The 24,661-nt window shown below is 49.5% G+C and overlaps 1 protein-coding gene across 1 annotated transcript in view; it reads right to left on the bottom strand.

The window, feature by feature from the left end:
* Positions 1–24,661, bottom strand: part of ncor2 (nuclear receptor corepressor 2) — a 446,529-nt gene that overhangs the window by 231,090 nt on the left and 190,778 nt on the right. Inside the window, exons 11-12 of the mRNA XM_068055641.1 lie at positions 15,662–15,728; positions 6,428–6,600 (exon numbers count right to left, since the gene is read on the bottom strand). Coding sequence (XP_067911742.1) covers positions 6,428–6,600; positions 15,662–15,728 — 240 coding nt within the window. The remainder of the gene's footprint in view (positions 1–6,427; positions 6,601–15,661; positions 15,729–24,661) is intronic.

The following is a 24,661-nucleotide window of genomic DNA, read 5'->3' as shown; positions in this document are numbered from 1 at the left end:
ACATTCATCTGGTCTATTCACCTGTTCTTATACTTACTAACACTTGGCACAGGAAGTAATCCCGAGATTACTACCTTTCAGGTCCTGCTTTTTAATTTAGCTCCTAACTCCTTAAATTCATCTTGCAGAATCTCATCCCTTTTTCTACCTATGTCGTTGGTACTGACATGAACCACGACCTTTGGCTGTTCACCTGCCCCCTTCAGAATGTCCTGCAGCTGCTCCTTGACCCTAGCACCAAGGAGGCAACATACCATCCTGGAGTCTCATTTGCGGCCACAGAAACGCCTGTCTGTTCCCCTTACAATAGAATCTCCTATCACTATGGCTCTCCCAGTCTGTTTCCTCCCCTGCTGTGCAGCAGAGCCATCCGTGGTGCCACGAACCTGGCTGTTGCTGCTTTCCCCTGGGAGGTCATCCCCCCCCAACAGTATCCAAAGCGGTATATCTGTTTGAGAGGGGGATGGCCACAGGGGACTCCTGCACTACCTGCCTGCGCCTACTACTCCGTCTGGTGGTCACTCATCCCTTTTCTGCCTGTGCAGCCATTACCTGCGGTGTGACCACCTCACTAAACATGCTATCCATGATGTCCTCAGCATCGCAGATGCTCCACAGTGAATCCACCTGCAGCTCCAGCTCCGTAATGCGGGTAGTCAGTAGCTGTAGATGGATACACATCCTGCACACATCATCGTCAGGGACACTGGAAACGTCCCTGATTCCCCACATAGCACACTTGGACTGTTCACCACAGCCGTGTACACCGGGACCATTCACCACAGCCGTGTACACCGGGACCCTTCACCACAGCCGTGTACACCGGGACCCTTCACAACAGCCGTGTACTCTGGGATTCTTCACCACAGCCGTGCACACTGGGTACGTTCACCACAGCCCTGTATAATGGGATCCTTCACCACAGCCCTGTATAATGGGATCCTTCACCACAGCCCTGTATAATGGGATCCTTCACCACAGCCCTGTAAAATGGGATCCTTCACCACAGCCGCGTACACTGGGACCGTTCACAACAGCCGCGTACACTGGGACCGTTCACAACAGCCGCGTACACTGGGACCGTTCACAACAGCCGCGTACACTGGGACCGTTCACAACAGCCGCGTACACTGGGACCGTTCACAACAGCCGCGTACACTGGGACCGTTCACAACAGCCGCGTACACTGGGACCGTTCACAACAGCCGCGTACACTGGGACCGTTCACAACAGCCGCGTACACTGGGACCGTTCACAACAGCCGCGTACACTGGGACCGTTCACAACAGCCGCGTACACTGGGACCGTTCACAACAGCCGCGTACACTGGGACCGTTCACAACAGCCGCGTACACTGGGACCGTTCACAACAGCCGCGTACACTGGGACCGTTCACAACAGCCGCGTACACTGGGACCGTTCACAACAGCCGCGTACACTGGGACCGTTCACAACAGCCGCGTACACTGGGACCGTTCACAACAGCCGCGTACACTGGGACCGTTCACAACAGCCGCGTACACTGGGACCGTTCACAACAGCCGCGTACACTGGGACCGTTCACAACAGCCGCGTACACTGGGACCGTTCACAACAGCCGCGTACACTGGGACCGTTCACAACAGCCGCGTACACTGGGACCGTTCACAACAGCCGCGTACACTGGGACCGTTCACAACAGCCGCGTACACTGGGACCGTTCACAACAGCCGCGTACACTGGGACCGTTCACAACAGCCGCGTACACTGGGACCGTTCACAACAGCCGCGTACACTGGGACCGTTCACAACAGCCGCGTACACTGGGACCGTTCACAACAGCCGCGTACACTGGGACCGTTCACAACAGCCGCGTACACTGGGACCGTTCACAACAGCCGCGTACACTGGGACCGTTCACAACAGCCGCGTACACTGGGACCGTTCACAACAGCCGCGTACACTGGGACCGTTCACAACAGCCGCGTACACTGGGACCGTTCACAACAGCCGCGTACACTGGGACCGTTCACAACAGCCGCGTACACTGGGACCGTTCACAACAGCCGCGTACACTGGGACCGTTCACAACAGCCGCGTACACTGGGACCGTTCACAACAGCCGCGTACACTGGGACCGTTCACAACAGCCGCGTACACTGGGACCGTTCACAACAGCCGCGTACACTGGGACCGTTCACAACAGCCGCGTACACTGGGACCGTTCACAACAGCCGCGTACACTGGGACCGTTCACAACAGCCGCGTACACTGGGACCGTTCACAACAGCCGCGTACACTGGGACCGTTCACAACAGCCGCGTACACTGGGACCGTTCACAACAGCCGCGTACACTGGGACCGTTCACAACAGCCGCGTACACTGGGACCGTTCACAACAGCCGCGTACACTGGGACCGTTCACAACAGCCGCGTACACTGGGACCGTTCACAACAGCCGCGTACACTGGGACCGTTCACAACAGCCGCGTACACTGGGACCGTTCACAACAGCCGCGTACACTGGGACCGTTCACAACAGCCGCGTACACTGGGACCGTTCACAACAGCCGCGTACACTGGGACCGTTCACAACAGCCGCGTACACTGGGACCGTTCACAACAGCCGCGTACACTGGGACCGTTCACAACAGCCGCGTACACTGGGACCGTTCACAACAGCCGCGTACACTGGGACCGTTCACAACAGCCGCGTACACTGGGATCCTTCACCACAGCCATGCACACTGGGACATACGAATAAATGAATTAGGAGCAGGACAAGGCCACTTGGCCCTTCGAACCTGCTCTGCCATGGTTCATGGCTGAACTGGTTACTCCACATTTCCACCTACCCCCGATAACCTTTCACCCCCTTGGGTTCCGACAGGGCCACTCAGTACCTGACCTCATTACAGCCTCGGTTAAAACATGGACAAAAGAGTTGAACTCAAGAGGTGAGGTGAGAGTGACTGCCCTTGACATCAAGGCAGCATTTGGCTGAGTATGGCATCAAGGAGCCCTAGCAAAACTGAAGTCAATGGGAATCAGGGGAAAACTCTCTGGTTGGAGTCATACGTAGCACAAAATAAGATGTTTGTGGTTGTTGGAGATCCATCATCTCAGCTCCAGGACATCACTGCAGGAGTTCCTCAGGGTAGTGTCCTTGGCCTAACCATCTTCACCTGCTTCATCAATGACCTTCCTTCAATTATAAGGTCAGAAGTGGGGATGTTCGCTGATGATTGCACAATGTTCAGCACCATCCGTGACTCCTCAGATACTGAAGCAGCCCATGTAGAAATGCAGCAAGGCAGAGACAATATCCAGGCTTGGGCTGATAAGTGGTAAGTAACATTTGCGCCACACAAGTGCCAGGCAACGACCATCTCCAACAAGAGAGAATCTAACCATCTCCCCTTGACATTCAATGGCATTACCATCACTGAATCCCCCACTATCAACATCCTAGGGGCTACCATTGACCAGAAACTGAACTGGAGTAGCCATATAAATACCGTGGCTACAAGATCGCAGTGGTTAGCACCGCAGCCTCACAGCTCCAGCGACCCAGGTTCGATTCTGGGTACTGCTTGTGTGGAGTTTGCAAGTTCTCCCTGTGTCTGCGTGGGTTTCCTCCGGGTGCTCCGGTTTCCTCCCACAGCCAAAAAGACTTGCAAGTTGTTAGGTAAATTGGCCATTATAAATTGTCCCTAGTATAGGTAGGTGGTAGGGGAATATAGGGACAGGTGAGGATGTGGTAAGAATATGGGATTAGTGTAGGATTAGTATAAATGGGTGGTTAATGGTCGGCACAGACTCGGTGGGCCGAAGGGCCTGTTTCAGTGCTGTATCTCTAAAATCTCTAAAAAATCTAAAAGATCAGGTCAGAGGCTAGGAATCCTGAGGCGAGTAACTCACCTCCTGCCTCCCCAAAGCCTGTCCACCATCTACAAGGCACAAGTCAGGAGTGTGATGGAATACTCTCCACTTGTCTGGATGGGTGCAGCTCCAACAACACTCAAGAAGCTCGACACCATCCAGGACAAAGCAGCCCGCTTGATTGTTTGTAGATGGTGTGCCATTCACTCCCTCCCCACCAACGCACAGTGGCAACAGTGTGTACCATCTACAAGATGCACTGCAGCAACGCACCAAGGCTCCTTCGACAGTACTTTCCAAACCCACGAACTCTACCACCTCGAAGGACAAGAGCAGCAGATGCATGGGAACATCACCACCTGCAAGTTCCCCTCCAAGTCACACACCATCCTGACTTGGAACTATATCACCGTTCCTTCACTGTCGCTGGGTCAAAATCCTGGAACTCCCTTCCTAACAGCACTGTGGGTGTACCTACCCCAAATGGACTGCAGCGGTTCAAGAAGGCAGCTCACCACCACCTTCTCAAGGCCAATTAGGGATGGGCAATAAATGCTGGCCTAGCCAGTGACGCCCACATCCCATAAATGAATAAAAAAAAATTATCAAGAATCTATCTACCTCTGCCTAAAAATATTCAAAGCCTTGACTTCCACTGCCTTTTGAGGAAGAGAATTCCAAAGACTCACAACCCTCTGAGAGAAAAGATTTCTCCTCATCTCTGTCTCAAATGGGCGACCCCTTATTTTTAAACAGTGACCCCTAGTTCCATATTGTCTCAAAAGAGTAAACATTCTTTCCACATCCACCCTGTCAAGACCCCTCGGGACCATTCACCACAGTCGTGTACACTGGGAGTGTTCACCACAGGGACGTGTATGGTGTAGCCCACGGCTTCATTCACAATTCTACAGATTAGCTGCTGCAGCAAGGGTAAACTCAGCTGCTCAAATGTTGCCCAAAATGCAATGGGACGAACAGGAAAATGAGAACTGCAGCCCTTCCTCAGTACTGCCCCTCCAACAGTGCAGCCCTTCCTCAGTACTGCCCCTCCAACAGTGCAGCGCTCCCTCAGTACTGCCCCTCAACAGTGCAGCGCTCCCTCAGTACTGCCCCTCAACAGTGCAGCACTCCCTCAGTATTGACCCTCAACAGTGCAGCACTCCTTCAGTACTGACCCTTTGACAGTGCAGCACTCCCTCAGTACTGCCCCTCCAACAGTGCAGCACTCCCTCAGTACTGACCCTCAACAGTGCAGCACTCCCTCAGTACTGACCCTCCGAAAGTGTGGCACTCCCTCAGTACTGACCCTCCAACAGTGCAGCACTCCCTCAGTACTGACCCTCAACAGTGCAGCACTCCCTCAGTACTGACCCTTTGACAGTGCAATGCTCTGTCAGTACTGACCGTCTGACAATGTGGCACTTCCTCAGTACTTGCACAGGGTGTGTTCGCCTAAATACAGTACTCAAGTCTCCGGAGTGGACCTTGAACGCTGCGTCTCTGAGGTGAGAGTTACTACCTACTGAGTCACTCAGATGTATGGTCCAATTGGACTCGTCCAGGGTCCTTTATTACAATGAAATGTTCTGTAAACTGTCATGTTCTCACAGTTCCTTTTGTATGTTGCAATGTTGTCAAGGTAAAGGCAAAGTCTGTTAAACAACAATGACATCCCCTGTCATATTGAAACGTGTTCATCTATTGAAGCATGGAAACCCAATGTCCTAATATTAATATTCAGTTCCGAAGAAGGGTCACTGACCCGAAACGTTAACTCTGCTTCTCTTTCCACAGATGCTGCCAGACCTGCTGAGTGATTCCAGCATTTCTTGTTTTTGGTCCTAATATTAACGTTCTTTTGAAGTAGACAAAAGTCCACATAAACATGATGCTGAACCCACACTACTTCCTAAATTACCAAACTGCCCCCATTAAACAATCACATTCCAAGCTTACAAGCTGCAGATCATTCACTACTTATATGTGAAATATACATAATCAAAGCATAACAGCTGAAACGTTCTGGTGTAAGTGTCGATGTGAGTTGGCTTTCCAGAGTTTATCTGCTGAATAACCTCCTGCTAAAATTAACCAAAATATAATCACATCATTCCGAAATCAGGCAACACAAGTGTTAAACTTTGCAGTTTTTGAGTTGTTTGGTTCAGAATGAGTAAAATACCTTGATTTATAAAAACCTTCTTTGCACTTTGTGCCTGAACAAGCAGACATCCTTGATACCTGCTAAAATCCTCACTGTGACTTTGAGTTATGGTTCTGACATTACTCTGCATGTTATGTTAACAGCTTATGTTAACACAGTTTCATTTGTGCAAATGAAAAGCTGAAAATAGCAGTACAGAATTGTAGGAGATTGATAAATCTTTTGAAGTGTACATTTGCTTTCTTGTTGGCAGTGAAATATGCATTGACAGCCCTGCAGTCAACTCATTTCATCCCAAATGCATGTTTGTAGCTTGTGTAATGGAGCAGAAATGATAATTCAGGCAAGCTCTTGTTTTGAACAGTGAACACCAAAGGTTTATGTCTGAGTTCTTTGTACCTTTGCATACGTTCCTGCAGCTCTCGCTGTTTGCGAATCTCTGGAAACTGCCGCTCGTAGTACTCCCGCACCTTGCTCTCTTTGGCTCGCCGTCGCGGGTTACTCTCAATCCGCTCAATCTTCTTTTCCCACACTTCCATCAGTTGGTCATAGCGTTGGCAGAATCTCTGTTCCTGTAAAGAAATGAAAGGACAGGGGATTGGACAAACCTCTCACTCACACCAGTTCAAAAACACTGGCCAAACGGTGACACCTGACACTGAAATTAAAAGCATTGTTTGGGACAGTAACCCATCAATGCTCCTCACCTACACACTCTCTGAAGAAACCAATGTGTTGTGAAGGAAGGTGAAATTATCTGCTGCTGATGGGACATTGTGTCCAGCCAGAGAATCCCTTTTCAAATCTTGTCCAAGCCATTTTGTCTCCAACCAGGATACATGCTGGAGCCAATCAGAAATGGCTATGACCAGCAGTTAACAGAGATGACTTTTTTTTGGCAAAGTTTATATGATAAAATAAAGTTTAAAGAATGAACAGAAACATATTTTCCTTTGTTACTTGTTCAGTTCTCAAAGTTTACTTCACTCTAAACTGTTCAAAGAAAATGGACACAACCAATTTTGGCAAGTTAATTATAAAATAAGAGCACCCAAGAACTGCCAACACTGTCACAACTAGAACCAAGTGGCCTTTTGCCACTTGAAAGCATCTGCTCAGTCCTGAGAGCCTGGCCCACACTCAGAATGCTGCAGCTTTAGCTTTAAGGAATATTCTCATAATAGTGAGAATTGCATTCTGCACAATAACTTCACAAACATTCTGTTTCACATCTACCTCAGGGAAATAGCAGCTGTGAAACCAATGTCCATTTATATAGTTTGTAAAAACAAACCAGGGACCTTCACAACACAACTCTGAAAAAACTGCTCCACTCATTAATTAGTTGAAATGTGATGCAACCAAATGAATGCTGTGTCTGTATGTGCAGTGCCATTGCACATATTATGGGCTGTGCAGCCTCACTCTCACAAAGCAAGACAGACATCTGCTGATGGTGAAGAGACTGCCTTCCATACAATGTTAGTAGAACAGGGATTGATTTAGCACAAATGGCTGGCAAGGGAGAGATGGGAACATCAGTGAAAAAGAAACTAAGTAAGGGTTTGAAAACAAAGAATGTGAAAGGATTCAAGAAGGAGTGGGATATGGGATGAGCTCCAGGAGGCTATCTCAGAATCGTTACAGTCCAGAAGGAGGCCATTCGGCCCATCGTGTTCACACTGGCTCTCTGAAAGAGCAATTCTCTCAGTTCCATTTCCCTGCCTTCTCCCCATAACCCTGCACATTCTTCCTTTTCATATTACTGTCTAATTCCCTTTTGAATGCTGCAATTGAACCTGCCTCCACCACACTCAGGCAGCGCATTCCAGACCTTAATCACTCACTGTGTGAAAATGTTTTTCCTCATGTCACCTTTGCTTCTCTTACCAAATACTTTAAATCTGTGCTCTCTCATTCTCGATCCTTTCACGAGTGGGAACAGCTTCTCTCTATCTATTCTATCCAGACCCTTCATGATTTTGAATACCTCTATCAAATCACCTCTCAGCCTTCTCTTCTCCAAGGAAAACAGTCCCAACTTCTCCAATCTATCGTCATAACTGAAATTCCTCATCCCTGGAACCATTCTCATGAATCTTTTCTGTATTCTCTCCAATACCCTGATGTCTTTCCTAAAGTGCGGTGTCCAGAACGGGACACAATACTCCAGCTGAGGCCGAACTATAGTGTCTTATAGAATTTCAACATAACTTCCTTGCTCTTGTACTCTATGCCCCTATTAATAAAGTCCAGGATATTGTATAAATAAATGAACTACTCTCAATGGAAAGCAAATTGGATGTTGTCCTGGAACCTTACTGCACACTTTGTGTTTACTTTTACCTTTCCATGTTGATAATCAATCTCGATTTCCCAATTCCTCTCATCTGTTTCTCTGGCCCATATCGAGTAAAACAAGAGGAACAGTTTTGCCTCCGAGTCCAGTCGACAGAACAGCAGAGTGTCCACAGAGGTTCAGAAACCTGGTCATTACAGTTCTGGGTCATCAATAACAACCACAGGTCATGAGTTCAAATCCCAACACAGCAAACAATGAATTCAAAAAACGGGTTAATTACTCACTGGCACCAGGACATGTGACCCATGGAAGCTGCTGGATTGTAATAAAAACCCACGAATCACCTTCGGTGATGGGAATGTTCCCTCCTTCCTGGCCTATAAAGGGAAGCAGCATTTTGCCACAACTGAACTAGAATATAAATTTTCATTTGTAATATATTATCCCAATTCAGAAGGCAGCTGCTGCAAAGTGCAGCAACACGAAGCCTCAGTTTTGCTGTGGCCCCTTTTTCAGTCGAAGTCTGTGTGTCGAGATTGAACCACACAATACACACCTTCCCCACCATAACAATTCATGGTCAAATTCCCCTTGGAAACACAAGTCAGGAACTCAAAGTGACAGTCTCTGATGAACAGTACGGACCATTCCTAGATCAGACTCCCAGCCCCACGCTCCCGGCCATTCGCTCCCAGCCCTGCGCTCCAGGCCATTCGCACCCGGCCCCGCGCTCCCGGCCATTCGCTCCCGGCCCCACGCTCGCAGCCATTCGCTCCCGGCCATTCGCTCCCGGCAATTCGCACCCCGCCATTCGCTCCCGGCAATTCGCACCCCGCCATTCGCTCCCAGCCCCGCGATCCCAGCCATTCGCTCCCGGCCATTCGCTCCCGGCCATTCGTTCCCAGCCCCGCGCTCCCGGCCCCGCGCTCCCGGCCCCGCGCTCCCGGCCATTTGCTCCCGGCCTCGCACTCCCGGCCATTCGCTCCTGGACCCGCGCTCCCAGCCATTCGCTCCCGACCATTCGCTCCCGGCCCCGCGTTCCCGGCCATTCGCTCCCACCCATTCGCACCCCGCCATTCGCTTCCAGCCCCGCGCTCCCGGCCATTCGCTCCCAGCCATTCGCTCCCAGCCCCGCACTCCCATCCCCGCCGTCCTGGCCCACGCTCCTGGCTATTCGCTCCTGGCCCCGCGCTCCCGGCCATTCGCTCCTGGCCATTCACTCCTAGCCCCGCGCTCCCAGCCATTCGCTCCTAGCCCCGCACTCCCATCCCCGCCGTCCTGGCCCACGCTCCTGGCCATTCGCTCCTGGCCCCGCGCTCCCAGCCATTCGCTCCCGGCCATTCGCTCCCGGTCATTCGCTCCTAGCCCCACGCTCCCAGCCATTCGCTCCTAGCCCCGCACTCCCATCCCCGTCGTCCTGGCCCACGCTCCTGGCCATTTGCTCCCGACAATTCGCTCCCAGCCCCGCACTCCCAGCCATTCGCTCCCGGCCCCGCGCTCCTGGCCATTCGCTCCCGGCCATGCGCTCCCGGCCCCGCGCTCCTGGCCCCGCGCTCCCGGCCATGCGCTCCCGGCCCCGCGCTCCTGGCCATGCGCTCCCGGACCCGCGCTCCTGGCCATGCGCTCCCGGCCCCGCGCTCCTGGCCATGCGCTCCCGGCCCCGCGCTCCTGGCCATGCGCTCCCGGCCCCGCGCTCCTGGCCATTCGCACCCGGCCCCGCGCTCCTGGTCATTCGCTCTCGGCCCCGTGCTCCTGGCCATTCGCTCCCGGCCCCTTGCTCCTGGCCATGCGATCCCGGCCATTTGCTCCCGGCCCCGCGCTCCTGGCCATTCGCACCCAGCCCCGCGCTCCTGGCCATTCGCTCCTGGTCCGGCGCTCCCGGCCATTCGCACCCGGCCCCGCGCTCCAGGTCCGGTGCTCCCGGCCATTCGCTCCCGGCCCCGCGCTCCCGACCAACCGTCTGTTGGACCTGCATGCTTACCTGCAGCGACTGTACGAGAACACCCAGGTCTCGTTGCATATTCCCCTCTCTCAGTTTATAGCCGTTCAGATAATAATCTGGTTTCCTGTTTTTGCTCCCAAAGTGGATAATCTCACTTTTATCCACATTATACTGCATCTCCATGCATTAGCCCACTCACTCAACTTGTCCAAATCATCCTGAAGCCTCTTTGCATCCTCCTCACAACTCACCCTCCCACCCAGTTTTGTGTCATCAGCAAATTTAGAGATATTACATTTAGTTCCCTCATCTAAATCATTAATATATATTTTGAATAGCTTGGGTTCCAGCACCGATCCCTGCAGTACCCCACTAGTCACTGCCTGCCATTCAGAAAAAGACCCGTTTATTCCTACTCTTTGTTTCCTGTCGGCAAACCAATTTTCTATTCATCGCAATACACTACCCCCAATCCCATGTGCTATAATTTTACATGCTAATCTCTTATATGTCGAAAGCCTTCTGAAAGTCCAAATAAATCACATCTACTGGTTCCCCCTCATCAACTCTACTAGTTACATCCTTGAAGAATTCTAGTAGATTTGTCAAGCATGATTTCCCTTTTGTAAATCCATGCTGACTCTGTCCGATTCTACCACTGTTCTCCATGTGCTCTGCTATAAAATCTTTGATAATGGGCTCTAGAATTTTCCCCACAGCCAACGTCAGGCTGACTGGTCTATAATTCCCTGCTTTCTCTCTACCTCCCTTTTTAAATAGTGGGGTTACATTAGCTACCCTGCAATCTGTAGGAACTGTTCCAGAGTCCATAGAATCTTGGAAGATGACCACCAATGCATCCACTATTTCTAGGGCCACTTTCTTAAGTACTCTGCGATGTAGATTACCAGGCCCTGGGGATTTATCGGCCTTCAATCCCATCAATTTCCCCAACACCATTTCTCTACTAATACTGATTTCCTTCAGTTCCTCTCTCTCACTAAAGCCCTGTGTTCCCCAACATTTCTGGTATGATATTTGTGACCTCCTTTGTGAAGACAGAGCCAAAGTATGCATTTAGTTGGTCAGCCATTTCTTTGTTCCCCATAATAAATTCCCCTGTTTCTGACTGTAAGAGACCTACATTTGTCTTCACCAATCTTTTTCTCTTCACATACCTGCAGAAACTTTTACAGTCAGTTTTTATGCTCCCCGCAAGCTTACTCTCGTACTCTATTTTCCCCTTCTTAATCAATCCCTTGGTCCTCCTTTGCTGAATTCTAAACTGCTCCCAATCCTCAGGTCTGTTTCATGTAGTATACTGTATTCGCTGCTCACAGTGTGGTCTCCTCTACATTGGGGAGACCAAGCGCAGACTGGGTGACCGCTTTGCGGAACATCTCCGCTCAGTCCGCAAGCAGGACCCTGAGCTTCCGGTTGCTTGCCATTTCAACACTCCCCCCTGCTCTCATGCTCACATCTCTGTCCTGGGATTGCTGCAGTGTTCCAGTGAACATCAACGCAAGCTCGAGGAACAGCATCTCATCTACCGATTAGGCACACTACAGCCTGCCGGACTGAACATTGAGTTCAATAATTTCAGAGCATGACAGCCCCCCACTTTACTTTCATTTTCAGTCATTTTTAGTTATTTTTTCTTCCTTTTTTTTTACATTCCTTTTTACATTTTTTACAATTTTTTTTGCATTTATTTCATTTCATCTTAGTTTGTTCAGTTTGCTTACCCACTGTTTTTTTCAGGTTGTTTTTCTTCAGGTTTGCACTTGCTGATGTTCAATATTCAGTATATTCACACCTAATCTGTACTAATGCTTTGTCTTTCAACACACCATTAACATATTGTTTGCCTTTGCTCCGTGACCTTTTGGTCAGCTATGTGGCCTGGTCCAATCTGCACCTTCTCCTTTGTTATCTCTTGCCCCACCCCCACCTCACTTGTTTATAATCTGTGACTTTTCTAATATTTGTCAGTTCTAAAGAAGGGTCACTGACCCGAAACGTTAACTCTGCTTCTCTTTCCACAGATGCTGCCAGACCTGCTGAGTGAATCCAGCATTTCTTGTTTTTGCCTCAGGTCTGTTGTTCTTTCTGGCGAATTTGTATGCCTCTTCCTTGGATTTAATGCTTTCTCTAATTTCCCTTGTAAGCCATGGTTTGGCTACCTTTCCCGTTTTACATTTACACAAGACAGGAATAAACAATTGTTGCAGTTCATCCATGCGCTCTTTGAATGTTTGCCATTGCCTATCCACCATCATCCCTTTAAGTAGCATTTCCCAATACAGCATAGCCAACTCGCACCTCATACCTTCGTAGTTTCCTTTAAGATTCAGGACCCTAGTCTCAGAATCAACTACGTCACTCTCCATCTTGATGAAGAATTCTATCATATTATGGTGGCTCATCCCCAAGGGGTCTCGCACCACTAGATTGTCAATTATTCCTCTCTCATTACGCAATACCCAGTCTAGGATGACCTGTTCTCTCGTTGGTTCCTCAACGTATTGGTCCAGAAAACCATCCCGTATACACTCCATGAATTCCTCCTCTACGGTATTGTGACTAAGTTGATTTGCCCAATCTATATGCAGATTAAAGTCACCCATAATTACAGATGTTCCTTTATCGCATGCATCTCTAATTTCCTGTTTAATGCCATTCCCAACATCACCACTACAGTTTGGGGGGGGGTCTATATACAACACCCACTAACTTTTTTTTCGCCTTAATGTTTCTCAGCTCTACCCATACAGATTCCACATCGTCAGAGCTAATATCTTTCCTCACTATTGCGTTAATTTCCTCTTTAACCAGCAATGCAACTCCACCACCTTTTACTTTGTCTGTCCTTCCTAAATACTGAATATCCCTGGATGTTCATTTCCCATCCCTGGTCACCTTGCAGCCATGTCTCCGTAATCCTGACTATATCATACCTGTTTACATCTATTTGCGCGATTAATTCATCCACTTTATTGCGAATGCTCTGTGCATTAAGGCACAAAGCCTTAAGGCTTGTCTTTTTAACATTACTTGTCCCCTTCCCACTATTTTTCACTGTGGCCCTGTTTGATTCTGACCCTTGATTTCTCTGCCTATCACTTTCTCATTCCCCGTACTGTCTTTTGTTCTTGTCTTTGATCCCCCCCTCCTCTGACTCCTTGCAAAGGTTCCCATCCCCCTGCCATTTTAGTTTAAACCCTCCCCAACCACTCTAGCAAATACTTCCCCAAGGACATCAGTCCCGGTCCTGCCCAGGTGTAACCTGTCCAATTTGTACTGGTCCCACCTCCCCCAGAACCGGTCCCAATGTCCCAGGAATCTAAACCCTCCCCCTCACACCATCTCTTCAGCCACATATTCATCCGATATATCCTGCTATTTCTACTCTGACTAGCACGTGGCACTGGTAGTAATCCTGAGATCACTACCTTTGAGGTCCTACTTTTCAACTTACTTCCTAGCTCCCTATATTCTGCTTTAGGACCTCATCCTTTTTTTTTACCTATGTCATTTGTACCAATGTGTACCCCGACCACTGGCTGTTCACCCTCCCCCTTCAGAATGTCCTGTAACCGCTCTGAGACATCCTTGACCCTAGCACCAGGGAGGCAACATACCATCCTGGAGTCTCGTTTGTGGCCACAGAAATGCCTATCTATTCCCCTTACAATTGAATCTCCTATAACTATTGCATTCCCACACTTTTTACTCCTCCCCTGTGCAGCAGAGCCAACTGTGGTGCAACGAATTGGGCTGTTGCTGCTTTCCCCTGAGAGGCCATTCCCCCAACAGTATCCAAAGCAGTATATCTGTTTTGCAGGGAATAGCCACAGGAGATTCCTGAACTGCCTGCCTAGTCCTCTTGCTCTGCCTGGTGGTCACCCATTCCCTTCCTACCTATGGAGTCTGAGCCTGCGGTGTGACCACCTCTCTATACGTGATATCCACAATACTCTCCACCTCGCGGATGCTCCACAGTGTCCCCAGCCACTGCTCCAGCTCCGAAACCCGGGCTTCCAGGAGCTGCAGCTGGAGACACTTCCTGCACAAATGCTGGTCCCGGGCACTGAAATTGTTCCCGGCTTCCCACATAGAGCATGAGGAGTACACTATGGCTTTGAAGTCTCCTGCCATGACTTAACCCATTAAACTAAACCTAATGGAAGGTTCTGATTATCAAATAATATCAATTATTCTGGGACCCTTCTTCCCTGGTCCTCGTTACTACAGAACTCCCTAAAAAACACTACCTACAATATATGACAATAAACTATGGACCTTTCTTGCCTTAGTTACTAAGCCAGCTATTTACAGCTATTCCCCAACAGCAGTGACTCACCAACCAATCACCTTGCAGCTTTCCTGTGATGTCACTGTTGATTCTTTTTTTTCAAACTCTGGCGCACCTGGACTGCTCGCACACAGGTCCGACTGCTCGCACCCAGGTCCGACTGCTCTCACCCAGGTCCGACTGCTCGCACCCAGGTCCGACTGCTCGCACCCAGGTCCGACTGCTCGCACCCAGGTCCGACTGCTCGCACCCAGGTCCGACTGCTCGCACACAGGTCCGACTGCTCGCACACAGGACCGACTGCTCGCACACAGGACCGACTGCTCGCACCCAGGTCCGACTGCTCGCACCCAGGTCCGACTGCTCGCACCCAGGTCCGACTGCTCGCACCCAGGTCCGACTGCTCGCACCCAGGTCCGACTGCTCGCACCCAGGTCCGACTGCTCTCACCCAGGTCCGACTGCTCTCACCCAGGTCCGACTGCTCTCACCCAGGTCCGACTGCTCTCACCCAGGTCCGACTGCTCTCTGCTCCCTGTGCCGGTCCCACTCAGTTGTCATTACCACAGTTGCATCTACTCCGGAATGAGGGATAGGCCCTGACTCCTGACACCCTCCTGACATTGAGCACAGCAACTCCATACCCCCACCCAACTCCAAGCAACCCCCCAACCCTGACCCCTCACCCGACCCTGAACCCCAATACTGACCCTTCACTGCCACCCTGACCCAAACACTGACCCCTCACCCGCACCCTGAACTACACCCGACACTGCACCATGCTGCTCAAACTCATCAGATGGTTCGGTTGGGGAGCAGGATAAAGTGGGATAAAGCGGAATAACGCAGCATAAAGCGGGAGAGTGTGACTAATTGGAGTGCTCTTTCAAGCAGCTGGCACAGACATGATGGGTTAAAAGGCCTCCTCCAGTGAGTCTCTCTAACCAACAGCATTGAAGTTAGCTTTTATTTGGCAGACAGATAGAAGGCAAATACTGGAATTATTTGGGGAATAGACATGACAGAACTACGAAGAATAAGTTAATAAAGCTGAGAAACTGAAAAGGTGACCTACCCACTGCTTCCGAGCATGATTCCTTCGTTTGAAATACAAAATCAACTTCTTCCTCATTACTTGGTTTCTGAAAATCATGAGACAAAAATTTAAGGTTCCAATTGCAGCCAACAGCCAATCAAGGATCCTACATTAATAATTTGCCTATTCCCGCGGTGTTACTGACCTGCGCTTGTGTGGTTACTGACCTGTGCTCACAGTGTTACTGACCTGCGCTCACAGTGTTACTGACCTGCGCTCACAGTGTTACTGACCTGTACTCAGAGTACTCACCGTGTTACTGACCTGCGCTCACAGTGTTACTGACCTTCGCAAACAGTGTTACTGACCTGTACTCAGGGTTACTGACCTGCACACACGGTGTTCCTGATCTGCGCTCACGGTGTTCCTGACCTGCGTTCACAGCATTACTGACCTGCACTCACAATGTTACTAACCTGTGCTCAGTGTTACTGTCCTGTACTCAGTGCTATTGATCTGCACTCACGTTGCTACTGACCTGCGCTCACCGTGTTACTGACCTTCGCAAACAGTGTTACTGACCTGTACTCAGGGTTACTGACCTGCACACACAGTGTTCCTGACCTGCGCTCACAGCATTACTAACCTGCGCTCACAGCATTACTGTCCTGTACTCAGTGCTATTGATCTGCACTCACAGTTTTACTGACCTGCGCTCAAAGTGTTACTGACGTGTACTCAGAGTACTCAACAGTGTTACTGACCTGTGTGCACAACGTTACTGACCTGCACGAAGTGTTACTGACCTGCGCAAACAGTGTTACATGCCTGCGCTCGCATTGTTACTGACCAGTGCTCACGGTGGTCCTGACCTGCACTCAGTGTTACTGACCTGCGCTCAGTGTTACTGACCTGCGCTCACACTGTTACTGACCTGCGCTCACACTGTTACTGACCTGCGCTCACACTGTTACTGACCTGCGCTCACACTGTTACTGACCTGCGCTCACACTGTTACTTATCTGCACTCAGTGTTACTGACCTGTGCTCAGTGTCACTGTCCGGCACTCACAGTGTCACTGTCCTGTGCTCACAGAACAGTACAGCACAGGAACAGGCCATTCAGCCCTCCAAGCCTGCGCCGATCTTGATGCCTGCCTAAACTAACACCTTCTGCACATCCGGGGCCCATATACCTCTATTCCCTTCCTATTCATATATTTGCGAAGATGTGTCTTAAACGTCGCTATCGTATCTGCTTCCACCACCTCCCCTGGCAGCAAGCTCCAGGCACTCACCACCCTCTGTGTAAAGAACTTGCCTCGCACATCCCCTCTAAACTTTGCCCCTCTCACCTTAAACCTATGTCCCCTAGTAACTGACTCTTCCACCCTGGGAAAAAGCTTCTGACTATCCACTCTGTCCATGCCGCTCATAACTTTGTAAACCTCGATCATGTCGCCCCTCCACCTCCGTCGTTCCAGTGAAAACAATCCGAGTTTATCCAACCTCTCCTCATAGCTAATGCCCTCCAGACCAGGCAACATCCTGGTAAACCTCCTCTGAACCCTCTCCAAAGCCTCCACGTCCTTCTGGCAGTGTGGCGACCAGAATTGCACGCAATATTCTAAGTGTGGCCTAACTAAGGTTCTGTACAGCTGCAACATGACTTGCCAATTTTTATACTCTATGCCCCGGCCGATGAAGGCAAGCATGCTGTATGCCTTCTTGACTACCTTATCCACCTGCATTGCCACTTTCAGTGACCTGTGGACCTGTACGCCCAGATCGCTCTGCCTGTCAATACTCCTAAGGGTTCTGCCATTTACTGTATACCTCCCACCTGCATTAGACCTTCCAAAATGCATTACCTCACATTTGTCCGAATTAAACTCCATCTGCCATTTCTCCGCCCAAGTCTGCAACCGATCTATATCCTGCTGTATCCTCTGACAATCCTCATCATTATCCGCAACTCCACCAACCTTTGTGTTGTCCGCAAACTTACTAATCAGACCAGCTACATTTTCCTCCAAATCATTTATATATACTACGAACAGCAAAGGTCCCAGCACTGATCCCTGCAGAACACCACTAGTCACATCCCTCCATTCAGATAAACACCCATCCACTGCTACCCTCTGTCTTCTGTGACTGAGCCAGTTCTGTATCCATCTTGCCAGCTCACCTCTGATCCCGTGTGACTTCACCTTTTGCACCAGTCTGCCATGAGGGACCTTGTCAAAGGCTTTTACTGAAGTCCATATAGACAACATCCACCACCCTTCCCTCATCAATCATCTTCGTCACTTCCTCAAAAAACTCAATCAAATTAGTAAGACACGACCTCCCCTTCACAAAACCATGCTGTCTCTCACTAATAAGTTTGTTTGTTTCCAAATGGGAGTAAATCCTGTCCTGAAGAATCCTCTCTAATAGTTTCGCTACCACTGACGTAAGGCTCACCGGCCTATAATTTCCTGGATTATCCTTGCTACCCTTCTTAAACAAAGGAACAACATTGGCTATTCTCCAGTCCTCTGGGACCTCACCTGTAGCCAATGAGGATGCAAAGATTTCTGTCAAGGCCCCAGCAATTTCTTCCCTTGCCTCCCTCAGTATTCTAGGGTAGATCCCATCAGGCCCTGGGGACTTATCTACCTTAATGCTTTGCAAGACACCCAACACCTCCTCCTTTTTGATAATGAGATGACTGAGACTATCTGCACTCCCTTCCCTAGGCTCATCATCCACCAAGTCCTTCTCCTTGGTGAATACTGATGCAAAGTACTCATTTAGTACCTCGCCTATTTCCTCTGGCTCCGCGCATCGATTCCCATCTCTGACCTTGAGTGGGCCAACCCTTTCCCTGGTTACCCTCTTACTCTTTATATACGTATAAAAAGCCTTGGGATTTGCCTTAATTCTGTTTGCCAATGACTTTTCATGACCCCTTTTCGCCCTCCTAACTCCTTGCTTAAGTTCCTTCCTACTGTCTTTATATTCCTCAAGTGCTTCATCTGTTCCTAGCCTTCCAGCCCTTACAAATGCTTCCTTTTTCTTTTTGACTAGGCTCACAATATCCCGTGTTATCCAAGCTTCCCGAAACTTGCCAAACTTATCCTTCTTCCTCACAGGAACATGCTGGTCCTGGATTCTAATCAGCTGACGTTTGAAAGACTCCCACATGTCAGATGTTGATTTATCCTCAAACAGCCGCCCCCAATCTAAATTCTTCAGTTCCTGCCTAATATTGTTATAATTAGCCTTCCCCCAATTTAGCACCTTCACCCGAGGACTTCTCTTATCCTTATCCACAAGTACCTTAAAACTTATGGAATTATGGTCACTGCTCCCGAAATGCTCCCCCACTTAAACTTTGACCACCTGGCCGGGCTCATTCCCCAATACCAGGTCCAGTACGGCCCCATCCCTAGTTGGACTATCTACATACTGTTTCAAGAAGCCCTCCTGGATGCTCCTCACAAATTCTGCCCCATCCAAGCCCCTAGCACTAAGTGAGTTCCAGTCAATATAGGGGAAGTTAAAATCACCCACCACTATAACTCTGTTACCTTTACATCTTTCCAAAATCTGTCTACATATCTGCTCCTCTACCTCCCGCTGGCTGTTGGGAGGCCTGTAGAAAACCCCCAACATCGTGACTGCACCCTTCCTATTCCTGAGCTCCACCCATATTGCCTCGCTGCATGACCCCTCTGAGGTGTCCTCCCGCAGTACAGCTGTGATATTCTCCTTAACCAGTAATGCAACTCCCCCACCCCTTTTACATCCCCCTCTATCCTACCTGAAGCTTCTAAATCCTGGAACGTTTAGCTGCCAATCCTGCCCTTCCCTCAACCAAGTCTCTGTAATTGCAACAACATCATATTTCCAAGTACTAATCCAAGCTCTAAGTTTATCTGCCTTACCGGTTATACTTCTCGCATTGAAACAAAAAAGTGTTACTGTCCTGCGCTGACAGTGTCACTGTCCTGCTCTCACAGTGTCACTGACCTGTACTCACAGTGTCACTGACCTGCACTCACAGTGTCACTGACCTCTGCTCACAGTGTCACTGACCTGTACTCACTGTGTTACTGTCCTGCGCTCTCAGTGTTACTGACCTGTACTCACAGTGTCACTGTCCTGCGCTCTCAGTGTTACTGACCTGTACTCACAGTGTCACTGACCTCCGCTCACAGTGTTACTGAGCTGTACTCAGAGTACTCACGGTGTTACTGGATATTGTCCAGGTCTTGCTGCATTTCTACACGGACTGCTTCAGTATCTGAGGAGTCACGAATGGTGCTGAACATAGTGCAATCATCAGCAAACATCCCCACTTCTGACCTTATGAGGGAGGGAAGGTCATTGATGAAGCAGCTGAAGATGGTTGGGCCTAGGACACTACCCTGAGGAACTCCTGCAGTGATGTCCTGGAGCTCAGATGATTGTCCTCCAACAACCACAACCATCTTCCTTTGCGCTAGGTATGACTCCAGCCAACGGAGAGTTTTCCTCCTGATTCCCATTGACTCCAGTTTTGCTAGTCTTCAGTACCATTGCCGGAATATTGTCAGGGCCCATAGCCTTTGCAGTATCCAGTGCCTTCAGTTGTTTCTTGAAATCACATGGAGTGAACTGAATTGGCTGAAGATTGGCATCTGTGATGCTGGGGACTTCAGGAGGAGGCCGAGATGGATCATCAACCCGGCACTTCTGGCTGAAGATTGTTGCAAATGCTTCAGCCTTATCTTTCGCACTGATGTGCTGGGCTCCCCCATCATTGAGGATGGGATATTTGTGGAGCCACCTCCTCCAGTTAGTTGTTTAAGTGTTCATCACCATTCACACTGTGGCAGGACTGCAGAGCTTAGATCTGATCCATTAGTTGTGGGATCTCTTAGCTCTGTCTATTGCATGCTGCTTACGCAGTTTGGCACACAAGTAGTCCTGGGTTGTAGCTTCACCAGGCTGACACCTCATTTTGAGGTCTGCCTGGTGCTGCTCCTGGCATGCCCTCCCGCACTCTTCATTGAACCAGGGTTGATCCTCCAGCTTGATAGTAATGGTAGAGTGGGGGATATGCCGGGCCATGAGGTTACAGATTGTGGTTGAGTACAATTCTGCTGCTGCTGATGGCCCACAGCACCTCATGGATGCCCAGTTTTGCATTGCTAGATCTGTTCGAAAGCTATCCCATTTAGCACGGTGGTAGTGCCACACAACACGATGGAGGGTATCCTCAATGCGAAGACGGGACTTTGTCTCCTCAAGGACTGTGCGGTGGTCACTCCTACTAATACGGTCACGGACAGATTGGTGAGGATGAGGTCAAGTATGTTTTCCCCTCTTGTTGGTTCCCTCACCACCTGCCGCAGATCCAGTCTAGCAGATATGTCCTTTAGGACTCGGCCAGCTCGGTCAGTAGTGGTGCTACCGAGCTACTCTTGGTGATGGACATTGAAGTCCCCCATCCAGAGTACATTCTGTGCCTTTGCCACCCTCAATGCTTCCTCCAAGTTGAGTTCACATGGAGGAGTACTGACTCATCAGCTGAGGGGGGTGGGGTGGTAGGTGGTATTCAGCAGGGGATTTCCTTGCCAATGATTGATCTGATTCCAATGAGACTTCAAGGGTCCTGGAGTCGATGTTGTGGATTCCCAGGGCAACTCCCTCCTGACTGTATACCAGTGTGCCACCACCTCTGCTGGGTCTGTCCTGCCGGTGGGACAGGACGTAGCCAGGGATGATGAGGGCAGTATCTGGGACATTATCAGGTGTGATTCTGTGAGTATGACTCTGTCAGGCTGCTGCTTGACTAGTCTGTGGGACAGCTCTCCCAATTTTGGCACAAGCCACCACATGTTACTGAGGAGGACCTGGCCCCTGCACAACCCTTAACTTTCTTAAATATGGTTTCTGCAAATATTCAGTGGGATATTCTCCAGCAGAAATTCATCTTCTCTATCAGAATACCATTTTATCAATGTTTTTACGATGCAGTTTGCTGTTGAGACCTCCTCCAGCTCAAAGGTATCAGTCTGTCCTCTCAACGTCTGAGCTTCTCACTGTCGGGGCTCGGTTGCGACTTGCAGATTAACTGTCCGTGAACAGGGAAGGCCTCTGAACACAGACACGCACTCTCTCCAAACACACGCCCGCCCTCTCTCCAAACACACGCCCGCCCTCTCTCCAAACACACGCCCGCCCTCTCTCCAAACACTGGCCCGCCCTCTCTCCAAACACTGGCCCGCCCTCTCTCCAAACACTGGCCCGCCCTCTCTCCAAACACTGGCCCGCCCTCTCTCCAAACACTGGCCCGCCCTCTCTCCAAACACAGTCCCGCCCTCTCTCCAAACACAGTCCCGCCCTCTCTCCAAACACAGTCCCGCCCTCTCTCCAAACACAGTCCCGCCCTCTCTCCAAACACAGTCCCGCCCTCTCTCCAAACACAGTCCCGCCCTCTCTCCAAACACAGTCCCGCCCTCTCTCCAAACACAGTCCCGCCCTCTCTCCAAACACAGTCCCGCCCTCTCTCCAAACACAGTCCCGCCCTCTCTCCAAACACAGACTCACCCTCTCTCCAAACACAGACTCACCCTCTCTCCAAACACAGACTCACCCTCTCTCCAAACACTGGCCCACCCTCTCTCCAAACACTGGCCCACCCCCTCTCCAAACACTGGCCCACCCTCTCTCCAAACACTGGCCCACCCTCTCTCCAAACACTGGCCCACCCTCTCTCCAAACACTGGCCCACCCTCTCTCCAAACACAGACCCACCCTCTCTCCAAACACAGACCCACCCTCTCTCCAAACACAGACCCACCCTCTCTCCAAACACAGACCCACCCTCTCTCCAAACACAGACCCACCCTCTCTCCAAACACAGACCCACCCTCTCTCCAAACACAGACCCACCCTCTCTCCAAACACAGATTGAACAAATGCTTGGTGACGTGAGAACACACACAAATTGTTAAGCTGTCTTATTTCACAGCGAGCAAACCTGGTGAGTAATCGCTGCATCTACCCTGTCTATCCCTTTAAGTATTTTGTAGGTTTCAATGAGATCACCTCTCATTCTTCGAAACTCGAGAGAATACAGGCCCAGTTTCCCCAATCTCTCTTCATAGGACAGTCCCAACATCCTGGGAACTAGTCTGGTGAACCTTCAGTGCACTCCCTCGATGGCAATATTTTTCCTAACGTAAGGGGACCAAAACTGCACACAGGTGTGGTCTAACCAAGGTTCTATATAATTGAAGCAAGACTTCACTACTCCTGTACTCAAATCCTCTGAGGATAAAGTCTAACATACCATTAGCCTTCTTAATTACTTGCTGCACCTGCATGTTAGCTTTTAGTGACTTAATGAAAAGGACACCCAGATCCCTTTGACAATCTACACTTTCTAATCTCTTACCATTTAAGAAATACTCTGCACATCTATTCCTCCTATCAAAGTGAATAACCTCACATTTTGCACATTATATTCTATCTGCCACATTCTTGCCCACTCACTAAGTCTGTCCAAATCCCCTTGAAGCCGCTTTGCATCTTCCTCACAACACACATTCTCATCTAATTTTGTGTCATCAGCGAACTTGGAAATACTACATTTGGTCCCCACATCCAAATCATTGATATATATTGTGAACAGCTGGGACCCAAGCACTGATCACTGCGGTATCCCACTAGTCACAGCCTGTCAACACGAGAATGACCTGTTTATTCCTACTCTCTGCTTTCTGCCTGTTAACTAATCCTTAATTCATGCCAGTACATTACCTCCTATCCCATGTGCTTTAATTTTGCTAACCAACCTCCTGTTGGGGACTTTATCAAAAGCCTTCTGAAAATCCAAGTATACCATGCCCACCAACTCCCCTTCATCAAGTCTGTTAGTAACATCCTCAAAAACCTACAACAGGTTTATAAAACAAGATTTCCCATTCATAAATCCATGTTGACTAGGCCCAATCAGATCATTATTATCCAAGTGTCCATTTATCACATCCTTTAGAATAGATTCCAGCATTTTCCCAATGACTGACGTAAGCTAATGTGGTCCCACTATTTAAGAAAGGTTGTAGAGATAAGCCAGGGAACTACAGACCAGTGAGTCTCACGTCAGTGGTAGGGAAACTAGTGGATAAAATTCTGAAGGAGAGAATCTATCTCCACCTGGAGAGGCAAAATTTCATTCGGAATAGTCAGCATGGCTTTGTCAGAGGGAGGTCATGCCTAACAAATTTGATTGAATTTTTTGAGCATGTGACCAGGTGTGTAGATGAGGGTAGTGCAGTTGATGTAGTTTACATGGATTTCAGCAAAGCCTTTGACAAGGTCCCACATGGGAGACTTATCAAGAAAGCAAATGCACATGGGATACAAGGTAACTTGATAAGGTGGATTCAAAATTGGCTTAGCTGTAGGAGACAGAGAGTGATGACAGACGGCTGTTTTAGTGACTGGAAGCCAGTGTCCAGTGGTGTACCACAGGGATCTGTGCTGGGTCCCCTATTGTTTGTCATTTATATAAACAACATAGATGACTATGTGGGGGGTAGGATCAGTAAGTTCGCAGATGACACAAAGATTGGCCGAGTGGTTAACAGTGAGGTGGAGTGTCTTGGGTTACAGGAAGATATAGACAGGATGGTCAAATGGGCAGAAAAGTGGCAGATGGAATTTAACGCTGAAAAGTGTGAGGAGGAGTAATGTGACATGGAAGTATTCAATGAATGGCCTGACACTGGGAAGTTCCGAGGAACAAAGGGACCTTGGCGTGTTTGTCCATAGATCTCTGAAGGCAGAAGGGCAGGTTAATAGGGTGGTGAAAAAGGCATTTGGGACACTTGCCTTTATCAATCGAGGCATAGATTACAAAAGCAGGGAGGTCATGTTGGAGTTGTACAGAACTTTGGGAAGGCCACAGCTGGAGTACTGTGTGCAATTCTGGCTGCCACATTATAGGAAGGATGTGATTGAATTGGAGGGGGTGCAGAGACGATTCACCAGGATGTTGCC

Source organism: Heterodontus francisci, chromosome 23, assembly GCF_036365525.1.
Source record: "Heterodontus francisci isolate sHetFra1 chromosome 23, sHetFra1.hap1, whole genome shotgun sequence".
Lineage (NCBI taxonomy): Eukaryota > Metazoa > Chordata > Chondrichthyes > Heterodontiformes > Heterodontidae > Heterodontus > Heterodontus francisci.
This window is presented reverse-complemented; position numbering and strand designations above follow the sequence as displayed.